This window comes from Channa argus, chromosome 5 (genome assembly GCF_033026475.1).
Source record: "Channa argus isolate prfri chromosome 5, Channa argus male v1.0, whole genome shotgun sequence".
NCBI classification, from domain to species: Eukaryota; Metazoa; Chordata; class Actinopteri; order Anabantiformes; family Channidae; genus Channa; species Channa argus.
This window is the reverse complement of record NC_090201.1, coordinates 13,685,543-13,697,726: the sequence shown is the minus strand read 5'-3', so window position 1 is coordinate 13,697,726 and position 12,184 is coordinate 13,685,543. Positions and strand designations below refer to the sequence as shown.

The 12,184-nt window shown below is 36.8% G+C and overlaps 1 protein-coding gene across 1 annotated transcript; it reads right to left on the bottom strand.

The window, feature by feature from the left end:
- Positions 1-2,351: 2,351 nt before the first annotated feature.
- On the bottom strand, positions 2,352-11,760 carry pa2g4a (proliferation-associated 2G4, a). Its single transcript, XM_067503545.1, has 16 exons — positions 11,449-11,760; positions 10,216-10,344; positions 9,822-9,927; positions 8,912-8,981; positions 8,719-8,811; positions 8,343-8,406; positions 8,050-8,128; positions 6,747-6,825; positions 6,107-6,240; positions 5,923-6,017; positions 5,707-5,834; positions 5,547-5,600; positions 3,814-5,412; positions 3,687-3,711; positions 3,196-3,218; positions 2,352-2,662 (listed from the first exon to the last, which is right to left on the bottom strand). The coding sequence occupies exons 1-13, from the start codon at positions 11,528-11,530 to the stop codon at positions 5,350-5,352; spliced, it is 1,176 nt and encodes a 391-aa protein (XP_067359646.1). The 5' UTR covers positions 11,531-11,760; the 3' UTR covers positions 2,352-2,662; positions 3,196-3,218; positions 3,687-3,711; positions 3,814-5,349.
- Between the last annotated feature and the right edge of the window lie 424 nt (positions 11,761-12,184).

Here is a 12,184-nt window from a genome sequence, read left to right as displayed (position 1 = left end):
AGCAGTTTTTTATTCAGTGTTTTCATAAAAGCCTTATTTTTTTAATTACAAAAAATACAGTTACTATGGTTTAAAATCTTAATCAAACCTTAAAATGAACAACTGAACACAGAACCACAGATGAATCAAATCAAATAAATAAAGGCCAAAGTCTTAACGTAATGACATGTCTCCTCCCCTTTCCTCGTTCACCTAATGGTATGATCCTAGTCTGTCCTCGCGTGTGATTGGCCGCATGGTGTGCCCATCAAAATAAAGATCCGTCACCATGGATTCTCATCAGAGCTTAAAGGATGCTGGTGTGCACTTTTCCAAAGACTGTGGTCATTAATAAAGAAAGCAAGATAACAAGGAAATGCATATGGCTTCATTGATCATAAACAGATTTTTACCAATGACTGAAACCAAGTAGCCTGTCCTGGTCAGTGGGAAACGATAGATAGATAGATAGATAGATAGATAGATAGATAGATGGATGGATGGATGGATGGATGGATGGATGGATGGATGGATGGATGGATGGATGGATGGATGGATGGATGGATAGATAGATAGATAGATAGATAGATAGATAGATAGATAGATAGATAGATAGATATGTGAATCCGAATTAGAAATCTGGGAATTGGAGATGGCTGGGGAAAGCAGGATCGGGTGGTTTAAATTCTTGGACAGGCTTTATTTAATAGATTGAATCAGAACATTGGTATAATTATTTCTGAACTTAGTCTGGGTTTCTAAAAAATAGATCCAATCATATTAATATAAGATTAATTCTAAGTCTCTTAGACTATTAATTCATCAAAGGTAATGGATACATAATGTTCCAATATTTTTTATAAGGCATTTATTCTCATAGAGCACAATTTATTTTTCAATCCCTAGAATCTTTTGGTTTTGGTCAAGGATTTCTTGGTCTACTCAAAATGTTATAAAATGATCTAAACAGTTCACTCTCTCCTTCTTTTGACACCTCTAACAGATTTGCAATTAGCCATGGGTTCTGCCAAGGCTGCCCCTTAAATCCAAGTTTATTTGTGTTAGCCGCTGAATTTCTCTCTTTAATACATAAAAAATAGTACAGACATTCAACTGTCATGGGTTCCCCAATACTCATAAGCCAGAAACTGCTTAATTTACTTAAATTGCATTACTACTAACCCCTCTTACAATGTTGTTTATTTATTTAATTTTAAATTTACTTATTTGCATTTCATTTCCATTATTGTATTTTTTTAAATATAATTATTCCTATACATACTAAAGAAGCAGTAATGTTCTTAGTGGTGTTATGGAATAGTATTTGTTCTTACTTGAAATCCATTTGCACTACTGAGAGAAAACAAAAGTGTTAATATTTGTTTGAAAGCCACAGAACTCCGTTAAAAGATACAAGTCAAACCATAGACGAAACTTAACCCAAAAACATTAAAAATTATCCTATTGAAAAATGGCCTCAAACCACAAAACAGACACCAAAAATGTGAGGATATCTGTGACAGCTAAACATGTACATGCAATTACCAGAGATAAGAGATCAGAATAGGACAGAGAAGGACAAAGAGAAAATACATGCCAAAAATAGACATGAGCCCCATTGATACACAAATAGGGACACAAAATTTAAAATATAATACTAAAAGGGGTGGATCTAAAGTTTTGGCTACCCTATCTAAAGTGAATTGGCCAAACACTAGAACAACTCTACTACCCACTTTGACCTCAATAATAAAAACATAGTAGCATTATCACCTGACAGTTTCTACCGAGAAATTATAACCCTGTAACTGTAGAATTCATGGAAAAGTATTAAACTGCACAGGTGGTAATATGCCTGACCGGTGTATGTATTACCACAAAGAAATACTAAGATTACTCTTCAGTTTTACTGTAGCAGCGATCTGTAGCTGAAAACAACTAAAATGAAATCCAAAGAATCTGTTATTAGCCCCTTTGATCTGAGTTTCAATCTCATTTTGGTAGAATTCACAAGTTACAAGATCTTAAATATGTATATATGGGGACCACATTCATGCTTTTGACAAATTTTTACAGGTACAGTTTAATTACCATATTGCACTTGTGTTACATGCAATTTTCTTTTTTTTTTTAAACCAAGCACAGGTTTGCCATTTGAGCAGTCAAGACACAGCCACGTAACCGATTCACTTTTGTAATTGGTGGGCAAGTATTGTCCAAACATTACTTGGAGCACCAATTTTATATCCCATGTTTTACACCGTCATAGATATGGACTGAATGTAATACTTCAACACTATGCCATTAATTCCCATAGACACATTTATAACAATGTTGTTTGTCAGTTAAGAAAACAAACAAAACACAGAAACTTAGGGTAAACATTTAAAAATGTTCATTTATTGTTTAATAAACAGTTAAGTTTGTATTCTGGTCCATGAACAAAGCAGCTGCCTCTCTGATGTTTAGAGATCTGTCCAGGATCTTCACCGTTGTCCAGTTAGACATCCACAGCTGGCTCGAGACATGCAGTCATCTGAAGGGCTCCCTTTTATTGTGCCCTCACGCAAGCCACTTTAGGCACATGCCTCAGTCAATTGGAAAGGCTCCAACAGGACCACAGCTGGGAAGGATGAGGGCTTACTTTGACCTCTGCCTCATCTTTCTCCTTTTACGCTTCAGCCTGTTGAAAACAAATGCAGTTGTCACAAAGCAGAATTTTGCTGGAATCATCCCTTTAATAGCATACAAATCTGGAGCAATAAGATGGCCACAGGTCAGCTACACTTTGAATTAGTTTCAAATCTCAATACACATGAGCTGAGCCCTGAATCATGATTGTAATAAACCTGTTAAACTTCTCTTGAATACCTCAGAAATAATGGTGACAATGAGTAAAGTAATTTTTCATGAACTGATGCAGTCACATTTCACTCAATGGCCAATTTAGAACTCTTGGGCACAAAACATTTCGAAAACAGGCTCTTTAGTATGTTGGATATCTGTTTACAGTATAGGTAACCAGCTATCCAACAGGGGCCCCTTACAGTAAAGTTTCCACTAACCTATAGAATTCAAAAAACATTGGTGATGAATAACCAGTATGCTCCAGCATACAGACATTAGAGCACTGGGTTTTATCATCTTTTCAAGGTAGTTCAGCTGATGTTTTGTAACTAAGATTTTTACAAGTAAAAAGGGAATATTAATTCTTACCTGCGCATACGCTTCTTCCTCCACTAAAAAGGTAAAAAAAAATTAAATAAATAGTGTGCAGCAAGTGCAGTTACAGCAAGCCATGTGTGTCCTCCCACAAATAATTAGCCAGAAAACACTTAATGACACAAAATGGTTATAAAGACTCTACAGTGGACTCATTGTACTAGTGCTAAAGATATTAACAGATTTACTTCATTCGGAAAAACTGGTAAACCACAAATAGCTACATAGGTTAGGTTTACCATTGCTAACAGTTTACTCCTCACGCAGCTTCTCGCAGCGTAGCAATTGCACGGTTTTGCACATATCTTGTACTGTTATCAGCTAACAATTAAAATGTTATTAAAATTACTGGGGCAATAAATATTTATAAAAAAAAATATCAAACAAACACTATGAAGAATCACAGTTTTCCAACGCTAACGTTAGCTAGTTGCATTCACTACAACGATAAACCACAAATCACTAAAACCAGTTGTTTAACTTACCTTGGCTCTCATCGTGGAGAAATATCTGTAATAAAATCAAACAAATACAATGATCAGTGACTGCAGATGATGAATAAATAAAAGTGATTAGCTTGGATTGTGTTAGAGAAGAAACGCACTTCTTTACCTCAAAGCGACAAGAACAACGGAAAGAGGATGTGACGATGAAAGAGAGCAGCTTTTATACCTATGTGACGTCACATACTAGCGCCAGAAAATGTTTTCGCTTCCTGATCTTAGGAAATGTAGGCGAAGGTCGGTCTAGGCAATGTTGGAGGAGATATTCACAAGTACAATATTTTACTCACGTAAAAGTGCAATATAGAAAAATACTCCACAAGTGAAAGTTTTGCATCAAAGAAAAATAATAATAATTCTACAATTGAATTTGTTAAGCTATTGTTCTTACGGTCTACTGATCAAATTGTTGTTTTAATGTTTGCATTAAAATAAATTGTAGCTGCCACTTCATCAGACCGCCCACACATCAAAATGTGAAAGCGTTTTCTGTAATATTTTTTTAAGTAAATGATGGATAATTTGCTTAGTTAAGAACCTACCTAAGAAATAGAAACTGCTAAAAATTCAGGATACCTCAAAGAAGATGCACAAACAAATGTTTAGTTTTCCGCACTCTACGTGTATAAACAGGTCTTAATATTTCAGTGAAAAGATTTGATAAAATTTTACAAAAACCTTCAGACAACATTCAGAAATGTATGAAAATGTTTTATTACATTAAGATGTAAAGTTCCAATACCCACTGACTGAACTACAAAGTAGTGATCAAAATTCACTAAAGAAACCCATGACACCCGTTTAAAAAAAATATCAGCTTTAGTTTTCATGTTTTACAACCGTAAAGAGTTAACAAAATGTCACTAATAAACAATTTTAAAAAATGGATTGTTTCGTTTTGTTTTTAGAAAGTGGAGGGGAATGGCAGTAAATGCAGGTAGTTTCCTAAAGTCAACCTAATTAGGATCTTTTTTGTTTTGCTTTGCTTGTATACTTAAAATATTCCAGTTTCTGCTTAGGTAATTGCTTCATAAATCTAGTGTGGTTAAGACGATGTTGTTTAACTGTACAATTACAATCCTTGTAATTCCTGTCATTTATCAATTTGGTGTTACATATTTTAAAATTATTGTACCACAGCTTCTAGTGTAATTTCAGGAGTGAAACAAATTTATAATTTAACCCTTTACTGCATTTACTGCAAGCATCAATACAAGTTTAGTCTTGCTTTAATTTGGGCAAAAAACAATTTATTGAAACATCCCATTTCAGCAACACTCCAAATAATGCCCACTGTAAGCTTCAATTTTAGTTACAAGTAAAGTTTCTGCTGCATAAAAAGTAAAAGAGGACAAAAATTAATTTAAAAATTGCATCAGCAGCACAAGTGTTTTCAAACATGTAAAACTATTTGTGCATATTTATTTTTCCCACTCAAGTTAGAAAAGAAAAACAGAGCAACATTGCTCCCATGGTACCTTCCATTAATGCAGTAAAGGGTTAGCGTCCATGTCAGATCTTCAAATATTCAAATCATTCCAAAGTTCTATCAAATTTAATCAGTGAAATCAATATGATGGGTAATTTGTTATGTATTCTCTTTCTTCTCTTTGGGGTCTCGCATGTGTGGAAAGGCAGCATTTCTTTATTCTGCTGCTTCTGTCTCCTCAGTTGGCTGTCCAGTTGCATTTTCTGCTGTCTTTGATGCCTGTAGGAATTTCATAAGGAGGTACACACCAGTAAGTTAGCATGTTAAGAGTTTATATGAACCCCCATATGTTGACAGGTCAGACAGGAAAGTGAATGGTAGGACAAAAGAGGGTCACTCTCTCACTAATTTACCTTCTTTTTCTTTTTCTTCTGTGTTTTGCGGCTTGCAGAGCTCTGTATTAAAGTCTAGGAAAGAGAAAAGAATTATTAGTAAAGAGTGAATATAATGTCTTGTATTTTCTGTGTATGATAAAAGGAGCTACATGTAAGGCCAGTCATTTCCCAATCTTACTCTGAGCTCTGGATCCTGAACTTCATACTCTGACTTATAGAGCTCTGGATCGAAGGGTCCATTGGTGATTCTATGAGGCCCATTGGCCATCAGCAGCACTGTGAACTTAAACTGAGCCACAAACTCTCCTAACAACACAGAAAGATGGAAGCAGTAAATAAAAAGTGAAAACTGTCAAAAAGAACAAACATGTTCATGGGAGAGGTAAACACTTACCTTCTTTCTCATGCAGGACACTGAAGGGCTGTAGCAATTCATGTTTGGCACACTCCACTACACCCAGACGGGCCTTGGCCTCATCCTCAAATGCCCTGGTGCAAAGTGGACAGTTCTATTAGAATAACGGCTTAGGCCAAACTACATTAAATCACGATGTATATACAGGGTATGGTGTTTATACCTCAGAGTGAAAGGCATGGCATCAAAGCGCCGTTCCACTTCGCTGAAGAAAGTGCGAGAAGTTTTCATCTTTAATCCATATTGCTTACTGGGGTCCCTCTTATAGATGGTGGTCCTTAGACCGCCATCTCTGGCCTAATTGTAAGTGACAGGCAGGTTATCAAAAAAAGTCAATCCTAATTAACATTGAAGTGTTTCTTAGCTTAAATGGAAGCCATTATTTGGAAAGTTAAAAAAATGCCTTCACTGATTTTAAACTTGCTTCTTTTGGTTTTAATTTGGGTAGTACATTTACATAAATACCATTAAACTTCACTGACTTCCCTATATCACCTATATCACTGACTTCTGCTTCTAGCTGTAAAATGCCTCCAGATGACATCACTTGGAGAAACCTTGAATTCAGATTATGTTGTCTTGTGGCTCACACTATGGACTTTCTAATCATGGTCAACTTCCTTTTCCAAAGCTCCCCCAGATGACATCATCTGAACCCCTGATGATGAAGCAGAGAAATATTTTAATACAGGGAAGTCAGAGGGAAGTCTAAAAGCCTAACTGTACATTTAAACCCTAAACTAAAGCCATAGAAAGCAAGTTGAAAATTGGTGAATTCCCCCTTTAAACAAGAGGACACTAACCTTTCCCTCTCCAGTGCTAATCAGAACATCCACAGCATAAACTTCATGCACCTCAAACTCAGCTTTCTCATGGTCTTTCCTGGGAATCGAAATCAGCAGTTGACAGTAAAAAATGTGAGCCGTATATTGTACACTCTATTCATACTGAAAGTAAGTATATGAAGCTAATTCAGTGCAACAAATATTCATAACTGTATTTTAAGATCTACAAATTGAGATGTATTTTAAATACATTTTGTACTTGTATTTCAGTACATTTGTAAATGCATTTGCACAAAGACACACTTTCAACTACAAATCTTGTTTTGCAAGTACAAATCTTGATCTACACATTAGTGGATCTCATCCTGTGGATACCAAACTTCTCACACACACAAATCTTCCCAAATGTTTTTTTTCCAAGTAAAAGAGTAGTTAGTTCTACAGTACAGAGGCCGGTGTCTGCTGAGCTTAACACCGTATTCAGCGGAGTTGCTGTTAGCCAGGCCTGGAGGTATTTTAAAGAGAAACTGTCAGCCTAACATACACACAGCTATTGTTTTAACATATTTATACAAGTTGTAAGTTAACAAATAATCACAATAACCATGGGCAGAACCGAAATCGCCATTGATGCTTGTTTTAACAAACTACTTTTATTAACATTTTACTTTCCAAGTTGTGCGTGCATGTAATGATAAAGGGTTGTCCACCTGAGTATCTCACCTCAGCTGGGATCTGTCTTCCTAGTGCAGCTGGTGTGTGCTGTGAGTGTTTGAGTGAGTGAGTGTGCAGGAGCTACTCTGCCTTCCACACTTTCCTCAAGGCAAGAGAAAATAAAAGGCTGAGAATTGGTAACCATTCCTACTCAGTTCCTGGCACTGTCAAGGTCTGCACAGATGAGGCAACAGGTCATCATACCAGACCTTGAAAGCAAAGCAAATTAGTGGCTTTAAAAAGACTTTGCGTTAATGTGTTATTGTCCTAAATCTATAAAGTATCTTCAGGTAAAGTTTTAAGAACTACATTACTCCACTGAAATACTAAAACCAAATATCTGCAACTTCCAACACATTGCTGGGAAAAAAATTGCTACTTTTTCAAGTATATTTTTGGTTAATTTCAGTGCCACAAACCATACCAATTTCTAAATGTTAAAACTGCTTCAAACTAAAATGTATTGTCTTACTGCTTAGGTAGGGATATGCGGGAAAGATGCAGACATGCCCTTTTTGCAATCAGTTCCAGAGTTAATACGGTAATACACACAAATAAATCTAGAGAATGCTTCAGATTTCTATCCCCTTGTTCTGTGATTAAGTACCTTTGCTGGTCTGTCGGGTTCTGAATGATGGTCTTCTCTCCATCTATGACGTGTTGTTTTAGCTGATGAGAGAGCATACCTTCAAAACAAAGAGGAAAGCAAATCAAATATCAAAAAGAAAAGTAAACAACCTACATAAAAACTGTCCAGTTTAATGAAATTAAGCTGTTGAAGTCACCATCTTTCTATAATATGAACAAATGTGAATAACTTTAAAAAGGTCACAGGCCATCTAAATGTTAACACTCACTCTTGCCCTGATAGGCCTTTTCCATGATACATTAGAGGCTTACCTTCGATTGGTGAGCATTTGAATGACTGAGCAATCTTGTTCCAGGCTTCTGTCACTTGAGTGTTCTAAAAATAAAGAGTAATTTACCAGTTTTGCATATTAAACCAATGGAAAAGAACAATAACAGCTGAGAGGCACTTTGAAGAGGGCTTTTTATTTTAGGTCATTTTCATAAAAGCTGTTAAATACAACAAGAAGGAAATAACGGCAGAGCCAGACTAAGTGAGGACCTACAGCTAATTAAATTTGTGCACAAAATGACTTTTCAGAGTAATTTTACAGCCCATCTAAATCTTTTTATGACCAGGGACAGCTATTGTATAGAAAGTAAGTCATCACGTCTGACTTAGAAAAGACTAGGAGATGACTGTACAGACCTGGTTACCAGGTTTAACCAAGCGAAGGGCTGCCTCTGCACACAGATGGGCTGCTCTAATTACATCACCTTTGCGGCCTGTGACAGGGTTCTCCTGCAGAAAAGAAAGAAAGAAAAAAAAGACATTGAGAAAAGGACTTAGAATAGTATGTGAGCTCTAATGAGAGGCTTTTATGAAAAAGAAAGTCCCTTACCTTACTGGCTCCTACAACAAAGCTGTGAGCAATGTTGGCAATGAATCCATCAACATGGACCCCTAGATCTCTACGCAAAATAGAATGAAAAGAAGAGAGACAATAAATAACAATAAAACAAAGAATTTTTCATTTTCCCTGCAGGTCTGACACCCAGCTGTCAAAACTGCTAATGTTGCTGAAGGCACCAATCAAATAGACGGACAAAATGTTTACTACAGTATGTTCAACATGGAAAATAACACTAATAAATACTGAACACTACGGAAAGCTCACACAAAAATAAAACAATGTAATATATTATGTCCATTAAGCTGAAGCTATTTTCCAAAGTGAAATTTTACATCAGCTGAAATACAAGGTAGGACTTATTGTGAATTCAAGAGTGCAGCACTACAGGCAGTAATAAACTGGACAGACATGTTACACAAGGTCCAAAAGGTTAGGCTTAGACTTTGTGAAAAGTGAGAAACATCCAAAACCTAGAGTGTGTAACCACATCGACATAAACTATAGCAAAACATCTTTAAATAAAAATAAAAAAAGAAATCTACACACAGCATAGAGGATGTTACAGTAGGTGAAGTGGCAATAAAACAGCTAAGGTTTTCAAAAGCATAACACTGAATTAGAAAAATGTGATAAAAAAGATTTAGCAAATGGATGACCATCAAATTCCAAATTCAAACATACTAGTTCAACATCTGTTCTAAAAATGTTCAACCATACTTATTGTTTGCCACAGACAACATACAGGAAGACAAGACATTAATGCTAAAGAAGACAGTCCACAGCAGAGAGAAAGCCTTCACATATAAGCTTAGCCATAACAAATGAAAGACAACACAGCAAGACAGTCAAGACACATGGGGAAGGAAGGGGTGAAATTACAGCAGAGTGTGGTGCCTACATTTTGACCAGATCCCCATTTTTAAGTGTGTAGTCAGGGTCACTCTTCAGGGGAGAGAAGTGGCAAACACAGTTATTGACTGAGATGCTGGTGGGAAAGGCAATGCCTAGAAGAGAAAAAAAGAGAACCACCAAGTCTTCATTTGAAAATCATGCCCAAATTTAATATAAAACAATGAGACAGGAGGGTGTGACACAGAGATCACACAAGAAATGTACACTGTCACATCCTGCCACCACAAGTGGTTTTTTAAAAACTACTGTTATAAAAACTAAAAAAGGCTGCATGGAGTCATGCGCAACTAACTTACGAACAACTTGCCCGACTGCTTCTTAATGGGATCACCTCAGGTCATCCAAACACACAACGGACACATTTATTGTCTCTGGCTCACCTTTCTTCATTTCCTTTTCCTTCTTAAAAACCTTTCCAGTCTCAGCCATAATGTAGGAATCCCCCTTCTCACAGAGGCTGAGCACAGACACCCCAGGCTTGGCTGTTTCGACGACCAGGCGAAGAGACTCTGGGGGAGACAAACAGCAGATAATTAAAAGAAGTAGGAGAAGAAGACTTACATTGGAAGTCAATATAGACTGGTGAACCATTAGAGATTTTGCATTACCTTTTCAAACATCATCTTAATATAAGACTGGCAATGTTTGAAATAAAGAACTACATTTAAATTGATTCCTCCAAGTATGTAATGTGCTTGATTTAACAAAATACAAATCAAAGAAATTCTATTACAAATTGCTTCTGACAGAAATTACATAGGTGGTGTTGAAAGTCACATGTATATCTTTGAATCCTCCATGTATGCCAATTTATTACTAATTCCAAAGCTGTGTCGTTGGGTTAACTGGTGACTGTAATTAGTGTCCTTTGTGGTGAACGTGAATAGTTGTCCATCTTTCTGTGACAGAATGGAGACCTATTCAAGGTACAACCTGCCTGTCACCCACTGACAGCAGGGATTCATTCCAGCCTCCCACAACCCGTAACAAGACATACGATATAATTAATGGATGAATAGCTCCCCCTTCATTACAAGTGAATGACACAGGTACAGTAATTCATTCAATTATACGTATTTTAGACAATAACCTAGGATGTCCAACTACTGCATCTGAAACTGAAACTAGTCTAAATAACGATAGAATAGCATGCAAGCTGTAAGGCAACAGACACCCGAGCACAACACTTATCTTATAATTAAATAGAAACCATTCAAAGTTAGGGAACAACTAACAATTAATTCAGGATGGTGGTGTAAAATACACAAATGTAACTAATATACAAGTGTCGTCGTATCGTTTGCTGCCACCTTATCTTTCAGTGTACTGGGCACAGCAGTCTGACCTATCTGGTTAAAGAGACAAACAGTAAAGCCTAACGTCAACGATGAGCAGCTAACAGGCTAACTCGCGTTAGCTAAAACTGAGCCTGCTGGACCTTCCTGCTGGTTCGGCTTTAGCTAACGGCAGTTAGCCTGTTAGTGTAATGCATGTGTGATTCGCATGCAAACCGCATGGTGGCTGCTGTTGTGGAAACGATCGTTAGCTGCTGGACGTCAGGCCGACTCGTTCCAGCCTCACATGGCTAACAATTTTCATTAATATTTACGTACGGTTGGCGATGTCACCCCCCATCTTATATTTGGTGACCACCAGATCCTCGGCTATGGTCTGTTCTTGCTCTTCGTCAGACATACTGGCAGCGAGACTTCGGTCACTCTTCGATCCTAAACTGCAAGGTTCGGCTACGGGCTCCAGCTCCAGCCGTTGCTGCTAACACTGGCCTCACGCTGTCCTCCGGACACCGCCCACCACTCATAACGCTGCCTATGCCACAATGACCACGACCCGCCAAAACACAGCCTCTTTTTCTCACGTCAACCGATGGTGAATGTGGATCTGAACATCTCTGGACCGTTTCTGGTCCAAAAGAAAACAATATTCCTGAAGCTGTTTAAACTGTTGCAGACTTTTGTGTAAACTTGCTAACTGAATTTTCTATTTTTTTTAAACGAATCTTAAACCTTTTCGTGGATGGAGGGAGTAAAAATAGCATACGGTAAATGAAAAACGGCATTTTCAAAATGTCCCGTTTTCTTTTTAATTTACATTTACAAAATAGGATAAATCATCTGCCCATAGTTTACTCACTGCTTAAACACTAAAAACAGCTTAATATTTTTATACTTAAAAATTAAAATTCATATTTTTATTAGAAAATAATCTTTACCAATTATTTGAATTTTATTTCCATTTCGATTTTAGTTATACTTGTTTATTAGACCTACACATTGGTTGATAATATATAGGCAAATTATCACCCTATTTTTTGTGATCCACTTGGGTGAA

What these genes read in the sequence shown, in the direction of transcription:
- pa2g4a (XM_067503545.1), bottom strand. Translation starts at nt 11,530, where the DNA reads ATGTCTGACGAAGAGCAAGAACAGACCATAGCCGAGGATCTGGTGGTC. An exon ending in AATGGGGATCTGGTCAAAAT is followed by an intron (nt 8,982 to 9,821) that starts GTAGGCACCACA and finishes TATTTTGCGTAG; the next exon opens with AGATCTAGGGGTCCATGTTG. An exon ending in AACCCGACAGACCAGCAAAG is followed by an intron (nt 6,826 to 8,049) that starts GTACTTAATCAC and finishes TTCGATTCCCAG; the next exon opens with GAAAGACCATGAGAAAGCTG.